Source organism: Colias eurytheme, chromosome 8, assembly GCF_061535395.1.
Source record: "Colias eurytheme isolate Ceu_HAF_F1 chromosome 8, ilColEury1 Martin Lab GWU primary, whole genome shotgun sequence".
NCBI lineage: Eukaryota > Metazoa > Arthropoda > Insecta > Lepidoptera > Pieridae > Colias > Colias eurytheme.
Genome location: NC_142987.1, coordinates 1891779 through 1914834, shown reverse-complemented (window position 1 = coordinate 1914834; position 23056 = coordinate 1891779). Strand labels below are relative to the sequence as shown.

Genomic DNA, 23056 nt, shown 5'->3' with positions numbered 1-23056 from the left:
ACAATTTTCAAGCGCTTTAGTTACCAAATTAGAAAAAAATTAGTTGCAATAAATGAAATGCTGTGGGAAGGATGGATAGGTACATTTGCTTGAGAAACACAATAACTTTTTTTTACTTTTCGATAGAAACGAAAACAGGCTTTCGATATCTTACTTTTACTAGTTACCTACAATAAAAATATACCTAGCTTAACTACTACATATATTTAAAATAAATTATATTTTTAATACACCTAACAAAGCATCGACATTTAGGTTTATTGGTCAATATACCTACAATAGAAACCGTGGAGTTCATGACCTTACACCATTAATCAATTTATGTTATGTTTTTAGGAAATCACAATTGTATTTTCAATTTTATTTGCTATTTATCTAACTACTTGCTTTCATGAACCAAGTTGTGATTGATATAAAAAAAAAATAAAAAATATTTTTTTTGTTTACAATAATTCAGAAACTGCTCAAACCGTTTTGGCGATAGTAGACCTAATATTTTACACTACCTACTAGCTATAAGTACCTATCTATACGCTATAGTTTTTGCTCATTACTCAAAGAATTTAATATTATGCGGGTTAAACTAATAAATGTTCTAAAAGTACGATATTTCAATTCTACACTCAAGGAAAAACTGAAGAGATACCAATATTATCAGTCTCTTTTTTGAGATTACCTATGTCCATTGAAAAGAAAAACAAATAGTTCTCCAAAGCGTTGATATGTTAAAGACCTACTGAGCTATATATAGTACTAGCTTTCCGCTCGCGGCTTCGCCCGCGTTTTCAAAGAAAAACCCGTTCCCGTAGGATTTCCGGGATAAAACCTATCCTATGTCCTTTCTCGGGTATCAAAATATCTCTATACGAAATTTCATGCAAATTGGTTCAGTAGTTAAGGCGTGATTGTGTAACAGACAGACAGACAGAGTTACTTTCGCATTTATAATATGTATATTAGTATGGATATCTGGTTATATTGTGACTTGCTTTCTCATGATATTTCGACACAAAAATACCACTATAAATCCGAACCAAGTTCATTATCCTACGAGACAAAACAATTAAGTATGGATAGGGTGTACAATTCGGGACGGGGAAAGGCTGGCACGGGGTGCGTTCCGCTCCAGTACACAAGAGCATAAAACGCTGGAAAAATAGCACTAGCTGTGCCCTGCGGTTTCACCTGCGTTGTGAATGTCTTTGCAATATTTTGATTGTTCCGTTTCTATTGGTGGAAACGTAATGTTATGATGTATACGTTATACGTATGCCTATCGAGATATCGATATATCATATTTATTTATTCATTATAAGTATTTCATAATAATTGTAACTAGGAATATAATAATTTAACGTTAAAACTACCTAATAACCATAAAAGTAGGTAATGTAACTAAAATAAAATATGCTAATATTAGGTATGTAAGATTTTCATAGAGAAACTTATTATTTTATCCAATTTAGTCTACGCGAAGTTTCTATTTTTAACTATAGGTATTAATAAAACGGTTAAGAACATAAAATGTAGTATCATTTGAATATACATATTAATTATAAGCCTTTAAAAACATTGATCTTTATAAACATGAAATAAAAGCAGCAATTACTGGCTCTACATCGTTTCTAGTGGGTATATATTTCAAGTTGTTAGGCGCTCATTTGAAGTAGGTTGGCACAGTAAATATTATCGAAGCTCACTACAAAAACACTTGCAAGCACTTGCTATAATTACGAGCTGAAAGGGTGTCCACCCTGTTTACCCTTGACAAACATCAAGATATCGATTATATTCAAATCTACTATTATTTCTAATGAAACCATCATTGCTACTGATTATGTAAAAAAACGTAGGTAATTACGTTACATACAGATATGAGACAAAATTACAATTTTTTTGTTTTGATAACATGGAATAATTGTTCCACGCGTTTTAAAATGGTAAGTACAAGTACAAGTATTCAGCGAAGTAAGTAGATAAGTATCTAACTTCCAATTTATTTTTTATTTAAATTTACTTTTAAGTTAGAGACGAGAAAACGCGATTATCGATGTTTCATGAAACTATTTCAAAATATACTTAGTAAAAATATCGCATAAGTGTATATTATTTTCATGCTACATATACATATTATAATTGATTATATTACATTGAAAATATGATTACATATAGATAAGTGAAATATTTTATTTTCAATGAAATGTTACCGTATAACATATGTTATTATTGCGATAAAATGCATACAACACTTTCATATCTCTCTTATTATAACTGAGCGGGTTTAATAAAATGCTAAGCGGTTTTTGATGATATTTGGCGATGAGATAACCTCGATGTGACTTGGCTCATTTTACCTTAGTTTCGATCACACACGTGACGACTGCTACTTTATTCTCTTATAAATAAATGTTCAATGAGTATATTAATAAATAGAATTAAAGTTAAACACAGTATCGATTTTTCTTCTAATTAGCAATTACTATCTAAATTAAAATTGCGCAAATAGCGTAATGGTCCAATCGTCAAGTTCATTAGCAAGGAAGTACCCGCAGTCTCCGATAACAGCCGTGACTAATTGTCTGAAGCTATCGCATGCGGGCAGACTCCTTACGGAAAAATATCGATCGCTCTACCACCTGTATGGACACCTGCCGCCCTCGCCTCGCCGCGCGCACACAGTCACCACCGCTCGCCCGAACCACACCGCTGACCGTCGACGTCACGGCGTCCGCTATCGATCCGCCGCACCACCGCACCACCGCACCACTCGCTCTGAATCATCGTGGGATGTAACATGCACATCACGGCGGGCCTCTCCCCGGCCTCCGGCGAAATGCTGGACTTCTCTGGACAGTGCTTCGCGCTCGACCATGCGGTGCCAGAGTCATCTCACACGGTTGAAATCGAATATGTCTACGAACAGCCGCATATGTATGCCCAGAATGAGCGCGATGGACTCGACACCCCGGTGCCGAAGAAACCGCGCCCGAAGAGAGTCCGCGAAGAGCCAGAGACCGACCTGACGAACCTCAACTGGCTCCAGAACATCACTAACATCATGTCCATCCCGCAGTTCCCCATATCGCCCGTGTCTCCAAACCCGCAGATGAAACCGCAAGCGCAAAGCACGAGGCTGGAGAAGTTCAATCAAACGATAGCCAAATGCCAGGAAGATTTCATGGAGAACAGAGACGAGTACAAAACGAAAAGCGACAAGAAGCCGCCGTACTCGTACAGCACCTTGATATGCATGGCCATGAGGTACAACAATGACAAGATGACGTTATCCGCTATATATTCCTGGATAAAGGACAATTTCAAGTACTACAGGAACGCCGATCCGACGTGGCAGGTGAGTTAAGCTTTTTAATCTGAAACGCGAAAAATCAGGCAGGAGATAATTTCTAAATTGATTTAGATAAGGTTTGTAATTATTCTCTATCCGTAAACGGGTCAAGTGTCGTGTGACTGATGAATTTTTAAACGCAATTACGATACGGCTTTGGTGGTTAGTCATGTGAGAAGCGCAGATGGTGTGTTCGAGTTAACGGTTGGAATATTTGAACTGCGGCACGTTTGTGTGTGAAATGTATGGGAATTTATTGTGCGTAGTTTGTTCTTTACTAAATTACCAGTTTAATGAACTAAGAATATTTAAGAGAGTATTTAAAATTGCTGTATCTCTTTCTCATACATATTGAATTCATATTTCAAATGAAATTGAAATTAAGCTAAAATGAACTGAAAATTATTAAAAAAATGTGAGTTACGCGATCATAAGTGGCCTTAATCGGTCCGGTTCTTATACATTCTTATGCTTTTCTCTTAATAAAATGTTGTGTCGATTAGATTCCAGTCATAAATGTGATCAGGGTCCGCTTATTTCCAGACATATTACGCCGTGAATTGAACTAACGGGCAAATTTATATTAATAGGTACCATAATTAACCATAGCTGGATAATGCGATCATAATATGAATTTGCCAGTCAGTTCAATTCACGGCGTAATATGTCTGGAAATAAGAGGTCATAATACGGCCCCATATTATTAGTATAAAGTTAATATCCAAAACACTATAGTTTTGGGCAAATACTTCGTCTACAACCTCTTCATGTCTTAAGGAAATACTTTATTTATTTATTAATTATAGTATAGATATACCTACCTCTTTACCAACAGTCAAGTCACGTATCCATTCAGTGTTATAAATTACTGACGATGATTCAGTAAGTTATACAAAAAGTATACGAGCAAACACAAACGTGTTATGTATGAAATGACATTTTAAAAACCTATGTACTTAGAATTAATAGTAAAGTTATAAGTTATAACATCTAGGTTATTTATTGATGAGTCATCACGTATTAGTTTATGCCCTGTAAAACAGTTTTACAGGAGACAAAAGAATTTATATTGTGACGTAACTATAGTTAATTATACTCTTTCGCTTTTTGTATTAGGTATCTACGAACGCGAAATCCTTAAATATATATTAATTAACGTGATACTTATAGCTGTACCTAATCAATTTATAAAATTAACACAATTTAAACTTAATTTAAATACTTTTACAGAACTCCATCAGACACAATCTATCTCTAAACAAAGTTTTCGTAAAAGTGGCGCGATCGAAGCAAGAGCCAGGAAAGGGTGGTTTTTGGAAGCTCGACCTCGCCCATTTAGAGGGGACAAAACGCATCTCAAACAGACATAAGAAGAAGAAGAATGACCCAAAAGACGCTAAAATAACAGAAGAAAGAACAGCAGTAGCTAACATACCGCAAATTGACGGTACAATGATTGGAAGCATTGCGAGTGATATCAGTCAAGCTGTGACTCTACACTTACCTGAATTGTCTCTACCGATTGGCATGGATGTCGAGACAAACATCGGGGCAAATGTTATAGTGGAACCAGTAGTTCCTCCTCCATTGATTCCTGATGATGATCTGTCATCTTTACTGCTAAATCCCACTGAATGGGACGATTTACAATTGGATATGTTAGACAACTATTTGGATCCGTGTTTCAAGTAAGTGCGGAAGCTTTTTGTGGTAATTGAAAATATATAGGCTGTAATTACTCGTTTTATAATGTTCGAATAGAAAATACAATCGATAGATAATGAGAAAAAGAATTGATTTTGAATGTTTAATTGTGAATCACATTGCGTTAACTAGCTTTGCAGTTGTCTCTATATACATAAGTACATAACTATTAAAATTTTAACTAAAAATTCACTTATTTCTACAATTGGAACATAGATCCCTAAAATAACATAACTTCTGGATATTTTCTGTTTTATAGCTTATCTATCAGTTGAATTAACAAAATTGTATTCGTAATTTGGACCGAGTGGAACTTTTTTGTTTCTCTATGTTGTTTGTTGTCACTTGTCATTGCATTTAAATCGAACGAACATAGTGCTAGAGCAAGAGCATTTTTTCGTGATCTTTTAGTGTAAATAAAAACTCGTATTCAGTGTTGTTCAGTATTAGAACATTGCTTAGAATCTTTTCAAACGCATTATGAACAACGAAAGAATGCTCTACGCTTGTTTACGCTAAAATAATTTGACATCTAAGTGGGGTTAGAATGAGCATTCGCTCGTTTGATTGATCTCATGATCTACATCAATCTACATGCACCGTAAGAAGTACGATAATCTTTAAGTTCTATTTGAATTTTGAACATTATAAAACAGAATTAAAATGCCTTTGTGAATTTTAGAATATATAAAATTCTAGTCAGAATACGACAAATTACTTAATAATAGAATAATTAAATGGTTAGTGGTCTAGTGAAGCATCGATAGGTATTATAGTTGTAGTAGAAAAAATTAAAGGAAATGACGTGTAACAGTGTATAATATTGAAATAATAATGAATGCTTTGTGAACGGTTTTTTCTTATATAAAATTTCAAAAGAAATTAGACGTTAATCTTTTCTACTTTCAAGTAATTTTCGTGTTATTCAAGTATCTTATTTTGTATGAGGATGAAAATATTTATATATTGAAATAATATCATAAAAGCACACTTTATTAAAAACATTTTTTGCTCAAACAAAAGCTCAGTATTAAAATATAGTATTCTTATATTGCGACATGAATATTTACAATTAGAATTTCACTATGAATGTTATAAATTATTGTATTTAATCGTTCTGGAAAGTTCGATAAAAAGTTATGTCTTTACCGCTCAGTATTAAATATAGCTTTTATTATACGACATTTAGCGTTTTTAAATAATTAAATGTTTTACGAAAATGTTTAAAAATTTGTAGTTACGTCTTTGAAAATCAAAACTTTTGTTCAATACACAAAACTAAATGTACCTATTTGTAGATTTTGTTAGTCTTTGTCAAATCAGATGCAAAAAACTTCTTGGAAAGAATTAAATAAGTATTAATAATAATTGAGAATTTTAAAAAGAAATAGGTTATTGCGTGCACAATTAATATTAAAATAGTTTTAATTTTTAATGCGAAATTATCAGACATTCCGTCCAGTATTTACCTACTATTTAATAACTTATTGCTCATCACAAAGTGATTTTAAACTTATACTAACAATAATTATGAGGAATAAACTCCATTTGAATTCGATTTTTTAAAATTAACGTATGAACTAATAGTTAAGTTGTTAGTTGTTTTCAATATCAAATACTTACTCTTCGGAGATATTGGTTCAATATTACTTGACCAATAAATGAAAATTTTTAAATAATTAGATTGAAATCTTGGCCCTTGGGAAAATAATATGTATATTGGGAAGTCCCTTTGCTTTATGTATCTTCTTTATATATCATCATTTGCGGAAGCTTTCGAGCAATTTTTCTAGCTCAGTAAAATAAAAAATGCTGAATATTTCAATTGTTCGATAGTGTTAAGATAATGGTTGTAAATGAATGTAGGAAATATACCTATTGTATTAAATGTCTTTTGTAAAAAGATTTATATTGACACTCGACTTGGTGTTAATTTTTTACTTGCACAAATTGTAGATTTTAAGTATGTACTTACTTAGTTTGTAGTTGTAATAAAAAAATATAAGCGTACTTGGTCAGTAATATCCGTCCTTCTATTATATTTCTAAGAAATAAAATTTCTTGTCACTTCTAATAATGAAAAATTGACTTTTTGTAATGTTTCCAGGGCCTTCAATAAGTGCCTATAGATTTTATAATAGGTATTTTTAACGGTTCTAGTGGTCAAATATATGTGCAGTGTTTATCAATATTTTCAGTTTAAATAAAAAAGTAGATTTAGTTACAGAAATCTTTTTAATGTTATTTCTTTTTCAAAGTTATTGACGTATAACTCACGGCACGTAAGTTTAGCGCTCACCTTGAAGTGGAGGGGATCTATTTGAACGAAATAGAGGCGAACTTGCCGTGCCGCGACTAATACCTATAGTTAAAAAAAAAACTAGACTCACAATCGTCAGGATATATTCTAGCGGTTTTGTATAAGGATTCATTGAAATGAACACCTTATTTCTTGTCAGTAATGTTCAAAGTCTATTGCATCGCGCGTTAGAAAACTCTGCTTAAACTCTGTAAAAACGCAGAGGCAGAGTTTTACTCTAGACAATTTTTGAGTGTGATTGTGAGTTCAGTAGTTTATTGTACGTTGATGTACTATCTAGTCATCGTGTTATTCAATAAGAAAATAGATGAAATATTGTAGTTCAGATATCCTGTAGATTTTAGATTGAAAACCAACAATACCTACGAAGTTATAGCAGTTCATATCTATAGATATTATCTATCTTTGGAAAATAAAATGTATGCTGCTTAAAATGTATGAAATACAGAATGCGTTTTATGTCATTTTTTCTTACTTACTGCTATAAAATATATGTTTCTATATATGTAATAAGTTTATCACATAAAAAAGATGAATCCTAATTGAATATGTTATTTAAAATTTCCTAGTCTTGAATTTTCTGTGCTTATTTATTTGTTATTTTAAAATTTAGCCAATATAATGTATTATTTATCTTCATCAGTATTGAAATGTAATAAATATAATAATATAAATGTTGTAGAATTTTTTATTGTATCAAAGAAGAGAAGTTGTACCTAAAGATTTTAAAATAAATGTGAGGTACATAGCTGGTTCATTGTGACAATTTGAAGGTGATTTTCATAATGTAATTTTTCCTTATTTTTAACTTTCATAGCTATTAACCATAGACAATTTTATTATATATTTTTAATTTAACAGCACATTTGACAGCAGGAGATGGAAAATATGTATCTATCTACGTGGTTTAAAAACGTAAAAGAACAATTTTATCATTCATAATATGATAAACTTGGCGAGCGGAAATAAAATTGTCTATTGCAATTAATGTAATTTTTTTTAAATATAAGCCGTAAGAGCGATATGAAGACATGGATTATAGAAATTTAATCCAGTCTTCATCAGTCAGGCAGCTGTTTCATGAATAGCCTAGGCTCGCGATTAAACGGCGCAGCGTAATAAATATCCTAGGCCAGGGGTTCCCAATCCTTTTCAGCTCGCGGCGCAGATTCATGTTAAGTTTTTTGTCACGGCGCCCGGCCCTACCCACCCAACCTAGCTATTTGAAAAGGAAACGTCATCATAGGTACCTACAATACTCTCACGGCGACCCTCTAACTTTCTACGGCGCACCATGGCGCCGCGGCGCTCAGTTTGGGAACCCCTGTCCTAGGCTATTAATGAAACGGATGATTTAATCAATTGGCTGCCACATTTATTTACTAATTCTCGTGTAGCGTGATTATATTGATATAATATTATATGATTTTTGTGTTTATACAAATATACCATGCATTTGTAAAGGTTGTATAATTGTGGAAGTAGCTCAAATAAGCGAACTTTGTAGCATAGATGATGAATAAAAGAATATATCGTATTTAATGTTTTTTATTTCTTAATCCTTTGAATAGTCATCATAGTAATCTTGGAATGTATTGAAATTTAAACAAAAGAAATACTTAATTAACATTTTATAATTTATACTGGTGTAACAAATACCTATGTGTATGTTATGCATAAGTGCATAACTACACAATAAAAAGGACACTGGTAGACAGTAATTAATTGCAAAAAATTGGTTGTTTGGAAAGTAGGTTTACGATCGAGATGTTTATGTGATAACGACTTATTGGTGGCAGCGCTCGAGATGAGACGGGAGATCGGTCCGTCTCTCTCTCGTTATACCTGCGATCGCGCTCGTGAGGTTTTGGTGTGACACAAGTTTCTGAACATGTCACCCGACTAAAACGATTTTAAAAACGTTATCATCACGTCAAAAAGAATATCTAAAAATACTATCACATTTCATTATTAACATTGTATAGGTATACAAAATAACAATCAAATCCATGCAATTTTTTTATTTGCATGTACCTTTGTGGTTTCTATATATTACACCAGATTTTTTATAAAATTACATGTATGTTTTATACAAATTAACTTATATTTTATAAATTGAAAATAATCCATTTAACTATGAATATTATAATTTATAATACCTAGTGGTAAAGAAATTACTCGGCCACCGAGTTCAAAATTCATGGTAATCTCTTTTTTAATACTTATACATACAATAATATATTCTACAATAATCTTCTTAATACTATTATAAAGGCGAAAGTTTGTAAGGATGTATGGATGTATGGATGTTTGTTACTCTTTTACGTAAAAACTACTGAACCGATTACAATGAAATTTAGCACACATATAGAGGGTAACTTGGATTAACACATAGGATAGGTTTTATCCCGGAAATCCCACGGGAACGGGAACTATGCGGGTTTTCCTTTGAAAACGCGGGCGAAGCCGCGGGCGGAAATCTAGTTGTCTATAAATCTCTTTTTCTGTTAAATAATATAACATAAATCATTATCTTGTTTCAGTTATTATAGTTATGGACAGATAAATAACACAAAAAATAAAAAATATGAACGCATATATACATTTAAATAAGTCTTTGGTTGTTTTATAAAAGAACAGTTTCATTCAAATATTTTACTCTATGCCTCTATATTCTATGAAAAAATCTCTAAAACGACTCTATGTATGATGGACACACCTTAAAAACAAATTCGTCCATAAAATACCTTTGACGACTGACTAGAAATTCATTCCTACAATTTGTTCTACATTTGATAATTGAATCGAAAAATATACTCGCCATCATAGCAATCGCCGCGTTAATATTCCCGCTCGGCAATGTTGGCAACACTGAACCATCTACTACATATAAATTGTCTATGCCTATCACTTTGAATGACGTATCTACTACTGCATTTTTTGTACCTGGCAAACCCATAGAACATGTACCAATAGGATGAAAACTCGATAGAGTTAAATGTCGAACATAACATTCCAAATATGAATTCGAAAAAAATTCATGTTGTTGGCAACCCGGGAATGGAATGTCATTTAGATACGCGCCACTAGACACCATAGCCTCTGTTTTCACTAATTTATTAATAAATTTCACAGCTTCAATTAGAGTATTTACATCTTCCTTATTGGATAAATATTTAGGATCTATTGATGGAGGTGTATAAGGGTCTTTACTTTGAATTCTAACTTCACCTCTGCTTTTTGGATGTAAAAGCGTCGCTAATACTGTTATTGCGTGTTTATCGAACACTTTACTGAAATAATTGTTCCATACATCCTCTTTTAGCATGAAACTCTTTCGTAAATGGCTACCCTTATCTGAGCTAATGCCAACTGGCAACACCATGAATTCAATGTCAGGCTGAGTGCTATTTTTGGTGGATATAAAACCAATAGCTTCACAGCCAGGTGTTGTATATGGGCCTTTACCGAAAATAAAATATTGAAAAATATGCCATGGATTATAAATAGTAAAGGAATTGAGTGACAATGATTCATTAAAAAGCACCAAGTCTAAACCTGTACCTATGTGATCTTGTAGATTTTTTCCTACTGGCAATTCTTTGACTAACGGAATATCTAAAGAATTTAAAAGGAGCCTCGGTCCTATACCAGATAGTTGTAATATTTTAGGACTATTATATGTTCCAGCTGATAAAATCACACCTTTTTTGGCATATACCCTTTTATTAGCTAGTTGAACACCGTTACACTTATTATTATGAATTAATAGCTTTTCAACTACAGTATTAAGTCTTACGTACTTATTAACTAAAATATCAGAAATAGTCCATCTCTTACCCTTTACTTGTGATAGGATTGGTTTACTAAAACCATAATTAAAATCACTTTTTATAGTTCCATAACCTAACTCTTCCGCTGCTTTTAGTATATTTGACGACAATTCACTAGAAAATTGTAGTTTATTAAGTTGTAGAACATTATTTTCAATGAAATTGAACTGTTCCTTGATATATTGTTCACTATATTTGCCGTGAAACCAGTCAACATAATGCAATATGTTTCCTTTTACGTGTATCATGTTGTTGAGTTTTGCGGAACCACCTAGTATCCTGCCTTGTATGTGCTTGCATTTCTGTAAAAATAAGATAATTTTATAAGACTTATGTAGCTAGCTAAAAAAATTATAAGTATGAATATATTTTATGAACTTTAAGCACATTTTTGTTATCAATAATTGTATTATACATGTGTATTATAGATAGTTATAAATTCCAGAGAGATTGTTTAATTATTTTTCAAAATAAAATTAATATTAAGGATATTGGCTACTCTAGTGCTAGTACTATACTCAACTATTGTACCAAATTTAAGAACATGAATAAAAATAATGATACTGTTTAAATGATAGTTCTAATTATTCGAAATATTATTAGTGTAAATAATAACAAACTATTGCAATCTTACTGAAATGTTATATGTAGATTATTTCTGTACTTAATTTCAGACTATAATACTCCTTTTGCATTGCCATTTACAAGTAAGAACATTTTTTAATTACTTGAACAGTTACAAGCAATGCATCTATAAAAAATATGAAGACACAACATAGGGTAATATTTTACATAGAGAAACATGGTTACAGTATCTGGAGATTAAATAAGTTGCATATAAAGCAAAGAGCATATAATTCAAGTAGTTTAATAAAAAACAATATAAATACTCACATTCCCAACCATAGCGTGACAAGCATTATCCTGTCTGACCGTCTCATACTGCCAATCATACACAGAGCCATGTAGTAGCGGCCCAAAGATAGGTATTTCAAACAAGGGATTACTGTTGCCCCCTGCTTCTAGCACAATGAAGGTGTGGTTTGTTTCTGTTGCTAGTCTATGGGCTATAAGAGAGCCTGCTGTGCCGGAGCCAACTGAAAAAATATAATTATTCAATTTTAAATCTTTCTCTTGGTAAAAGTTGCTGGGTATTTGTATAATGATATATTTGTAAGTGTTATGTAGTAGTATTATTTCGGCATTTTAACCTTTTATTGAATCTTGTATTTTTATATCATTCATAGTTATTTGTCAGATTGGTGAAGAAAATTTGTCTTTTTTTTTTTTTTGGACATTATTACACAAATCGACCTAGTCCCACAGTAAGCTCAATTAAGGCTTGTGTTGTGGGTACTAGGCGACGATAAATATAATATTTAATAAATACATATATAGATAATAACACCCAGACCCAAGAACAAATAATTGAGTTCATCACACAAATATTTGCCCTGACCGGGGATCGAACCCGGGACCGTCGGCTCAGTAGGTAGTTACTTTACCACTGCGCCAACCGCGTCGTCTTTATTAGGTAAAGAATAAAATTATAGAATTTAACAGTTATAGGACCAAAAGGGAACCACGAAGTTAATTTATATAACAATGTACCTTACCTATAATGAAATCATATTCAGATTCTATATCCTGAATAGAGTAAAACAAATCGGTGTAGTAAATAACATAAATGTATACTGTAAAAATATGTACACATAAGCTGAAAAGGAAGAACTGAAATAAATGTATGGGTGACATTGTATATTTGTTAATTTTATTTATCTATTTCATGATTCTAACAAAATATTAAAATTTATGAAATAGGTTATGTTTACATTTTTTGTAATGACATTTGACAATTCAATTTGAACAATGTCACTGTCAATGTGACAGATAAATATACTTTTTAGAGGTACACAAGTACAAATTAAATACAAACCTTTTTGACTTTAGTAATAATTAACAAAAAGTTTACACACATACACATAGAGCTCGAAAGTGGCTCGAAAATACAATGAAAATACCATACTTATTACAATCACATAAGTGTTACTCAAAACAATGTCGGCTTTAATAGAACACAATAAAACAACCACATAAAAATTTCATTAAATATATTCCATAAATATTATTTTAAACTTAAAACTAAATAAGCAGTATCTGTGGTTCCAGTCTCAATCTGTCAATAGTTTCTTGCGGCATGCAATACGTAGGGTTAACTCGTTTTATGCGAGTATTGCCCAGTAGAGATAACCCGGCCAAACCGAAGAGTGTATGGAAAGGGTCAGGAATGTCTCCGGGGCGGTCACTGAAGCCCCCTGTCTCTGCATCTTGGCAGGCTAATATGTATTGCTCTAGATTGTCTTTGTCCACCCAGTGTATTCTGTTGAGCATAGATAGGGATGCCATTACCCACCTAGAAAAAAAAAGATTATGAACCAGATTTGATTTATTGGTCACTGTTACTATAAATTCGGAATATCTGCTGCACTTATATCTGTCTGTTTGTTCTAGCTAATGTTTAGAACGGTTCTACCTATTTTGACGAGAGTCAACACTGTGGTGTAAAGCAACAAAGTGGTTGTTTACTATTATTTTCGTAAAACAACAGTTATAATTCAGTATTTTAATAGCAATCTCACCAAGAATAACACAAGTCGGGTAGTTTTTCAGGTCGTCCATTGAGTCCACCGCTCGGCAACTGTCTCTCACAGAGCCACCACGCCAGTTCATCTGCTTTAAGTGCATCCATCCGCTTGCAAATTGATAGCGTTCCCACACAACAGTAGATTAGACCTGCAGTGAAATAAATTAAATTAATCACCACATGTGAAATATATTTCTAGTATGTTAAGACTGAGAACATGAATAACATAATTGTGCATAAATTATTATCATAGATTATAGACCTACAACACAACTATTAATTAGAAAATAAATCGTGGAAATAACTTATTTAAAGACAATTGGATTATGTATGAAAAATGCTATATTATAATATTGTTAATAATAAAAATATGTACCATTGTATGCAAGATAGATGTACAATATTTTGAAGTTAGCGTTACAGCATTTAAAACACAAAGAATTACATTCTGTATAATTATTATTTACTGATGTAACAAAAATATTTTCTACCAAAAATATTACTAACCAGCATGACTCTCAGACCCAGGTTTAGACCCAAAACCTCCATCAAAGTTCATACAGCTCAATACAAAATCCACTGTTTTGGACACATTGATTGCATCCAGTCGATGAAGGAGGGATAAGGTCATGACTGCACAGAACGAAAACCGTGTGTCCACTTCTCCCCATTTATCACCTGCAAAAGTAATTGTATTTATTACTAGATTTCCACCCGCAGCTTCGCCCGCGCAGTCAAAGAAAAACCCGCATAGTTCCCGTTCCCGTGGGATTTCCGGGATAAAACCTATCCTATTTCCCAGGGTAAAAAGTAGCCTATGTCCTTTCTCGGGTATCAAAATATCTCTATACCAAATTTCATGCCAATTGGTTCAGTAGTTAAGGCGTGATTGAGTAACAGACAGACAGACAGAGTTACTTTCGCATCTATAATATTAGTATGGATTAAGCTATTGCATAGCTTCTATCGTGGGCCTTGAGCGCGGGGACCGAATCCAGAAATTCCGTAACGAAAATACCTCACGCTCCCCACTCCGACGGGCACAGAGGCTTGAAGGCATGCTATGCAATAGCTTTACCGCGGCAGTCCCCGAGTGCCACACGTCTTTTTAAATTAATTGTTTTTTAAAAGTGATTTTTATGTATATTGTTACTGCTAAGATCTGCTTAGTAAGCAAAATACGATTAAGCATATTTTAATTCTTACAAATGTATGACAATCAAACAAAACTGTGTGTTGCTAGTAAGTTTTTTTAAATGTATGGGGAAATTACTATTACTACTATGATACTGATTATTATAATTAAAATCTGGCATTCATTAAAACTAAGTTAGTAAGTAGGTATATTATAAATATTTTCTCACCAAAAAAGCTGCCATCATCCTGTTGCATTGATACCACAAATCGTACTACTCCATCAACATCAATTGCATCTAGTCTGTCATACATTGCCAGTACCTGTAAATAATATTTTATTCTATATTTACATTTATGATATTCATCTATATCTATACTAATATTATAAAGCTGAAGAGTTTGTTTGTTTGAACGCGCTAATCTCGGGAACTATGGGTCAGATTTGAAAAATTCTTTAGGTGTTAGAATTAGCCCATTCGTTGAGGTAGGCTATAGGCTTTTAATCATCATGCTAAGACCAACAGGAGCAGAGCCACGCGAGTGAAACTGCAGAGCACAGCTAGTATTTAATACTACTATTATAAAGGCGAAAGTTTGTATGGATGTTTGTTACTCTTTCACGTAAAAACTACTGAACCGATTACAATGAAATTTAGCACACATATAGAGGGTAACTTGGATTAACACATAGGATAGGTTTTATCCCGGAAATCCCACGGGAACGGGAACTATGCGGGTTTTCCTTTGAAAACGCGGGCGAAGCCGCGGGCGGAAATCTAGTCTAGTATTTAATATGTTTGATGGTCTGATGTTCAAAATCATGCTAAGTTTATCACAGTTATTTGTATTAATTTAGTATTAAGTTAATTTACAATTTTTATAACATACACAACTAAATATATCTAATAAGATTGATGTTACTGAACCTAAAATGGACTTATTTAAAATTACCTATTGATAAATAAATTCACTACACACTAGATTAATTAAATAGTTAAACAGTGAAAATGTACTAAGTAATTACCTGTACAGCACTCAAAGTATACAACATGTGCGGATCATGTCCCGTGCTGGCTGATATGCCTCCACTCTCACTGTCTTGACATGATGTTATAAATTCTATTATATCCTCCTTTGGCATTCTGAAAATTTGAAAGTGAATATAATATAGGATTTGCTGTTGTATTCACAGAACAGTTATTAAAAGTAAGACCATTTTGTTAATTGTAAAAAAATATACCGGCCGAATTGATAACCACCTCCTTTTATTTGAAGTCGGTTAAAAAAGAACTGTATTTTGAAAGTACAGTGAATTAAACAGCTAATATTTAAAAATGAATTGATGTGTACAAATTATTTGGAGTTCATAGATTTTAAGTGTTTGAATGTTGTCATCTGTTAGTAATTACAGATGTTTTGCTTTTATTTACACACACTGTGGAGGTGTAAAATAAAATAGGAGATCATGAACAGCCTATTTGAATGATACTTTGAAAGGGTAACCTATAAAACAGTGACGAAGAATATTCAATTATCACTTTACGGTTTTTAAGCGAAGTATCCTACCTTGATGATTGATCCATCAATTCCATAGCAGTAAGACTCCAATAAATACCAGACATTCTAAGATATTCCGTCATGCAATATTCGAAGTCATCTTTGTTCAGTCCGTAGCTAGCTAAATAATCGGAATGCTTTTGTAATAGTAAGGTTTTTGGCCTATCTGCAGATAGAACAACATCCTTAGTTTTGAACGACATAGTAATTGTTTGTTAGAATTTAATAATTTTACATTAATAAATATTTAATCAAAATTGTATGATATTCTAAGTACTATACTCATTGGACTTTTGAGTTTTTTTGCCAAATGTCATAACATGTCAACTTCAAACATCAATGTCAAATATAACTTTTTTTTTTATTCAACGAGACTATGATGCCGGGCGTTTAGTTTTTGGTAGACCGTATGCTTTTGGTTATATCGTTTGAGTTTAATACTTTGATTATTTTATTTATTATTATACTATACTAGAATATACAATATACATACATAGTTGAGATATAAACTATCCTATCTTGCAAATTTGATAAAACCAAATTGTGCTAACATTAGAATTAATTCCTTACTTTATGGAGCATTAATTATGAGGGTTCTCCTGCATTTTTTCTAGTGAAAGTGAAAGAGTGGGTGAGTGAGTGGGCAAAGTGGGAATTAAATAAATAATTAATTTTCTGACAAATAAATAAAAAATATGAAATATGAAATATTAATAGTTTGCCTAATGGTAAGAGATCACCAATTATAAAACTTTTGGCTCAAGGCTACTGCGAAGATAATAACATCATCACCATCTTCGAACAAATATGAAACTCAAATTCCGATTATACAAAGTATAAAATAATAATCATAAAATATAGAACATTAATTTATTGATAATAATATCAAAAAAAGTTTTTCAGAGCTAAATACACAGTACGCATGCATTCACAAATATTAACTTTAACAATTTAATACGTATTTTTTCATATCACTGAAATGAATGGCTAGGAAATAAATACTAAATTGAATTACCAATAAACTCGAATAAATTACATAATCAGTATGAATAGCTGTCATAATATTTTAACAGATTATAAATTTTATCTTTACAGCATCTCATTACGCTTCTAACTAAAATAAACCGCGTATATAGTTTTTTTTACAACAGATAACTCTTATCAGTGATACAAGGGGCAATAAACAATGAAGTTGACCGGTCGATAACGCTAATTATTGTTAAAGCTGTATTCACAGTAAAATTTTCAAATTGTTTTTTTTTTGCCAAACTTTTAATTTTTTTTTTATATATTATTAAAATTAATGAAAATATTATATTAAGAATACAGATATTGTTATGGATGCCGTGTGAAATACAACTTTTTATTCAGCTGAGACCTGTTGCATTTCTTTTGCATACTTCATCTTTATTTACTTTTCATTTTAAACATAAAATTAATTACCTACACTTTATAACTTGAAGGAACTGACTTTTAGACTTTAGAATAGATAGTTCTAATTAACGGCAAGTTTTATATAATTTAACAAACAATAAGTACTTTAAACCATTGTTTGAACACATTTTTAAATTGAATGAAATAAAATAACATTGCATTCCATTTTTTAAATCGAAGCGTTCGACTTGTATTAGGCGCCAATTTAAGTTATAATTTTTTATGCATTACTTTGTTAGCAGCTTTTCAGTTAAGCGTCTATAATGTGGTCTATAAGGATAGTTGGACATGAATAGAAAGGAAAGCTTTCGACTCTTAAGGAATATAATCTCTTCGGAAAATTATGCTTTCAATATGTGCAATGCGCATCTAACCATTTATCGTCCTTCCTTTTTGTAAGTAACTCATACATTATAAATTGTCAAAGCAATTAATACAAATTGTGCTAAAATCTAACTCGAAAATACAACAGCATTAGGCTCAAACACACTGTAATAGCCGAATGTTATTGCTGTAATTTGCGGGGTGGCTTTAATTGCCTGCCAGATTTATAGCCGTTAAATGCCCTAAACGCGCCGGTTTTAAAGCTTAACTTAGACTATTTGTAAAATGTAGGTTTAAAGGTAATGTATAAGACTGTGATAATTGTATTGTAGTGATTTGTTAATTATAGGTTGTATGAAGTGAATACATGTCTATTTTTCAGTAAAATGTTTTTTTCACTTTGATATTAAACGAAGTAAAGTTGTTATTAATTAACAATAACAACTTTAACTGCACACAATTGTAACCAATTACGTCATAAGAACCTTATTTCCTTCGGCTTCAATTAAAAAATACCACCACGTATGCCTTCCTGTTTCCTGTTGTTACACTCATCTTAAACCCTAAATAAAAGGTAAATAAATGATGTTACATAGATAGATGTAGATCTGATTATCCGTTGTTTTCTCTTTTCATACCCCTAAGTGATATGGGTGTGCTAGTAGAACAACATTTGTAGTACAGTTCGATTTAAACTTAATGGCGGTTCGGAAGTTAGCCGCTAATGCACGAGCGTGCAGGTATCCCACCCTTAACGTTCCGGTAATATCTAAAATAACGTTCCGGTAATATCTAAAATTGTTTTCTGCGCATCAGATCGTTCGATGTTCCGAGCCGCCATTAAGTTTGAATCGTACTGTACCAGCAACACTGTGAAAATATCGGCTGCTTATCCTAAGATCTGTAGATTGACATACTAATCCCTCGACAGCGAGCGCCTTGTAGCGTGCGTTTCAAGACAACGGATAATAATTATAAACAGTAAACACATAACTAATTAATATTCTCCCATTAACATACAAGAGGTGTAAGTACAAAACAAACAAAGCAAATTACATTGTGTGCACTCTACAAACAGATAACGTGCGGATTTCCCACCCAATATCTAAGATAACGAGCTATTGAACAGAGCTTATCCCATTTTTTCCGCGTTACTTGAATATAACCTGCTTGTACTCGAGACACGTGATCAAATATTGTTTTGCATTTGTATTCAAATGTTTGGCTTCGTTTTTTAAGTGGGAAAATCTTGTATAGGTACTTGTTCTTGGCGCCCGGGAAAGAAGCCGTGTGTTATGAGTTATGACTGATTCCGTTTGACAAAAACTCCACTGTGTTCCGTCGAGATTCTTTATTGAGAACTTGGACCTGCATAGTACCTATTAATGCACAAAAATAATATTCTAATTCTACCCTCATATTAAGCTCACAGGTTAAACTTTGCTAGTGTCAAATGTTGTCAAATGGAAACATGCTTTATGGTTAACTTTTACTTTTATAGAATTCTCAATAAAAAATACTAATTACTAGTAGCTTGCTATCTTTTCATTCATAAATGTTTCAATAAAGAAACGAATGAATATAGTATCTATTTGTGTGTATAAACACACACTAAGTATAGTATAGTGTGTGTGTGTGTACTATAGTACAACTACAGCAAAATGATACTAATTACTACACTAATAGTGATACTATTACTATCGTTATAGTAATAAATGCCCTGATTCAACACACACACACACACGTACCTTAGGTTACCCTCTCCCACACAAAAATACTCCTCGGTGTTTTTTACAGTCCTCATCTTTCCTTTGATTATTTTGATAAATTTGATATTATCCTTGACCGATTCACTCCCCTTTATGATCACACTATCTTGATGGGTGACTTTAATACCTGCCTCCTTAAATCCGACGCACGTGCGCATAAGCTATGTTCCATTGTCAATTCCTTTAACTTACACATACTCCCTCTCAATCCCACGCATTTTTTTCCAAATTGTGACCCTTCCCTTCTTGACCTAATCCTTGTTTCCTCTCCCGATAAGATTTCTAGGTTTGGACAGTGTCCGGCCGAGGGATTCTCCTATCATGACCTCATATTTGTTTCCTATAAAATCCGCCCTCCTAAGCCTAAACCTAAAATAATCCTACAGCGCAATTTTAGTGGTATTGATCCAGATCGTCTTATTACAGATGCATCCGAGATCGATTGGTCTGTGATTTATGGGGCTCAAGACGTAAATGAGAAAGTCGAACACTTCAATAACCTCGTCATTGGGCTTTTTGATAAACACGCTCCGTTGCGACCTATTAAACTGAAACACCTGCCCGCTCCTTGGTTGACCGAGGAAATTAAAGTACTGTTAGCAGCAAAAGCCAAGGCTAAATCCAAGCTCAGATCTGACAATAGTGAGATGCTTCGGGAAAAGTTCAAAAAAATTCGAAATCGTTGCAATACACTATGTAGAGATGCACAAAGACGCCATATTCACAAATCGGTCGAGGACGGCGACTCTGCTAAAGTTTGGAAATTCCTTAGATCCCTTGGTATTGGCAAATCCCCAAATAATTCCTTACCTTCATGCGTAAACTTGGATAGTCTCAATACGCATTTCTCTTCTCATGTTAACAATTTCGACGCTAAAGTTAAACAGCGTACTTTAAATAGAATTACCTCTGACTCTGTTCCTTTGCATCCTCCGTTCAAGTTTAGTCAATTTTCTGATTGTGATGTTAAGAAGAACATATTAGCTATCAGCTCAAAAGCTGTCGGCAGTGACTGCATTAGCCGTAATATGATCATTCCCATCCTAGATACTATTGTTCCCGTAATCACACATATCCTGAACTATTCAATTTCCTCACATACCTTTCCAAGTGCTTGGAAAAATGCTTTCATTATCCCTCTACCAAAACATTCTAAACCCTCTACGCTCACCGATTTCCGCCCGATATCTATCCTTCCATTTCTGTCAAAAGTCCTAGAGCGCTTAGTACAACAGCAGCTTAGCGTTTTCCTTAATAAGTATGATCTCCTTAATCCTTTCCAATCCGGTTTTCGTCCCGGTCATAGCACGGTTACTGCTCTAGTTAAAGTCACTGACGACATTCGCTTTCATTTGGATCAAAAACAGCTTACGCTACTAACATCTCTAGATTTTAGTAATGCTTTTAATACAGTTGACCATGATATCCTTCTCAGCACGCTTAGTTCTCTTAACATATCTCCAACAGATATTGATTGGTTTCGTAGTTATCTACAGGAACGCCAGCAGCGTGTCCAAGTTGATAATTCTTTTTCCTCTTGGGCTGACGTTACTGCTGGTGTTCCGCAAGGCGGTGTGCTTTCTCCTCTTCTTTTTAGTTTATTTATTAATTCAATATCCCTCAACATCACTTCTCTCTATCATATGTATGCCGACGACTTTCAAATTTATTGTCACACCTCGCTTGAAGACCTGCCGAATGCTATTGCTAAAATGAACGACGACGTATCCACTATTGTTGATTGGAGTTATAGTCATGGCCTAAACGTAAACCCAAAAAAGACGCAAAGTATAATATGCGGTACGAAATACTTTGTATCCAAATTAGATTTTTCTACTTTGCCTAGGGTAATAGTTGATGGGATTGCTATACCGTATAGTACCGAAATTAAGTGTCTGGGGATTTGGATTGATTCCTGTCTATCTTGGAATCGTCAAATAAAGGAGGTTCGTAAAAAGGTTTTTGCTGCTGCGGGTTCGCTCCGTCGCTTACGTAATTTTCTGCCGATACCGACTAAGATTGCGCTCGTCCAAACACTCCTTTTACCTATCATAGATTATGCTGATGCGTGCTATCCTGACCTCTTCGAATACCACCTAGACTGCCTTGAGCGCCTTCAGAATTTCTGCATAAGATTTGTGTTTGGCTTGCGCAAATACGATCACGTCTCCGAGTTTCGCACTAAGCTCAAATGGCTTCCCATCCGTCTTCGCCGAAATACTCATATCCTTCACCTCCTGTACTGTGTTCTGTTTGATCCGAGAACTCCGCTATACTTAAAAGAGAGATTTGAGTTCCTTGTGTCTAACGTCAACCCGACGCGTTCCTCTAATAAACACCGTCTAGCAATGCCACCGCATGTTAATCATGTTTATAACTCTTCGTTCACTGTGCGTGCCATTAGACTTTGGAATGCTTTACCCTTAGACATAAGAGCAGCTCAATCTCTATCTACGTTCAAAAACTTACTGAAGCAATTTTATTTATCCAATTAGTCGGTAATTTCATTGTTTATATTATTAGTCAATTGTGTTGGTGTGCGTTTTCTATTTTATGTATGTGTAAATATATATGTATGTTTATTTTCCTATTATAATATATGTATATGTTTGTATGTATTTATGTAGTTATATTATGTATGTACATTATGTATATGTATATATGTGTATGTTTATGTATATTTATAAGCTTATATTATTATCTATTTAATATATGTAATATGTATTTTTATTTATTTTTAATTTATTTATTTTATTTTATTTTTCTGTTCTTAGTGCACTTTGCCCTGTTTTTAATTACTTTTGCACTGCGTCTCCTTGTCCACCAGGTTGTCTGGAAGAGATCGCTGTCTGAGCGATAAGACCGCCTGTTGTGCTCTTTTATTAAGTAATGTATTATGTCCTTATTTGTACTTTTCTCTGTGGTGCACAATAAAGTATTTTTGTTTGTTTGTTTGTTTGTTTGTACCTATTCATGTAATTACACATT

At 33.1% G+C, this 23056-nt stretch overlaps 3 protein-coding genes across 3 annotated transcripts; 1 reads left to right on the top strand and 2 right to left on the bottom strand.

The window, feature by feature from the left end:
• The first annotated feature begins 2794 nt into the window (after positions 1–2794).
• On the top strand, positions 2795–5038 carry LOC149906284 (uncharacterized). The gene is made up of 2 exons (XM_090104205.1): positions 2795–3352; positions 4577–5038. The coding sequence occupies exons 1-2, from the start codon at positions 2795–2797 to the stop codon at positions 5036–5038; spliced, it is 1020 nt and encodes a 339-aa protein (XP_089960331.1).
• Positions 5039–9849: 4811 nt separating this feature from the next.
• LOC149906283 (glucose dehydrogenase [FAD, quinone]-like) lies at positions 9850–13009 on the bottom strand. The gene is made up of 3 exons (XM_090104511.1): positions 12820–13009; positions 12098–12300; positions 9850–11505 (listed from the first exon to the last, which is right to left on the bottom strand). Exons 1-3 carry the CDS (start codon positions 12956–12958, stop codon positions 10060–10062), a joined length of 1788 nt encoding a protein of 595 aa, XP_089960637.1. The 5' UTR covers positions 12959–13009; the 3' UTR covers positions 9850–10059.
• A 288-nt stretch (positions 13010–13297) lies between these two features.
• Positions 13298–16803, bottom strand: RabGGTb (geranylgeranyl transferase type-2 subunit beta). Its single transcript, XM_090104376.1, has 6 exons — positions 16551–16803; positions 16009–16126; positions 15212–15305; positions 14355–14525; positions 13843–13996; positions 13298–13616 (listed from the first exon to the last, which is right to left on the bottom strand). Exons 1-6 carry the CDS (start codon positions 16742–16744, stop codon positions 13346–13348), a joined length of 1002 nt encoding a protein of 333 aa, XP_089960502.1. The 5' UTR covers positions 16745–16803; the 3' UTR covers positions 13298–13345.
• Between the last annotated feature and the right edge of the window lie 6253 nt (positions 16804–23056).

Excerpts from the sequence above, each read along its gene's own strand:
- LOC149906284 (XM_090104205.1), top strand. The coding sequence starts at position 2,795 with ATGCACATCACGGCGGGCCTCTCCCCGGCCTCCGGCGAAATGCTGGAC. Across the intron at positions 3,353-4,576 it reads ACGCCGATCCGACGTGGCAG|AACTCCATCAGACACAATCT; the intron begins GTGAGTTAAGCT and ends ATACTTTTACAG.
- LOC149906283 (XM_090104511.1), bottom strand. The coding sequence starts at position 12,958 with ATGTCACCCATACATTTATTTCAGTTCTTCCTTTTCAGCTTATGTGTA. Across the intron at positions 12,301-12,819 it reads TGAATATGATTTCATTATAG|TTGGCTCCGGCACAGCAGGC; the intron begins GTAAGGTACATT and ends ATATTTTTTCAG. Across the intron at positions 11,506-12,097 it reads GTCACGCTATGGTTGGGAAT|AAATGCAAGCACATACAAGG; the intron begins GTGAGTATTTAT and ends TTATTTTTACAG.
- RabGGTb (XM_090104376.1), bottom strand. The coding sequence starts at position 16,744 with ATGTCGTTCAAAACTAAGGATGTTGTTCTATCTGCAGATAGGCCAAAA. Across the intron at positions 15,306-16,008 it reads ATACTTTGAGTGCTGTACAG|GTACTGGCAATGTATGACAG; the intron begins GTAATTACTTAG and ends TATTATTTACAG. Across the intron at positions 14,526-15,211 it reads GGATGATGGCAGCTTTTTTG|GTGATAAATGGGGAGAAGTG; the intron begins GTGAGAAAATAT and ends TTACTTTTGCAG.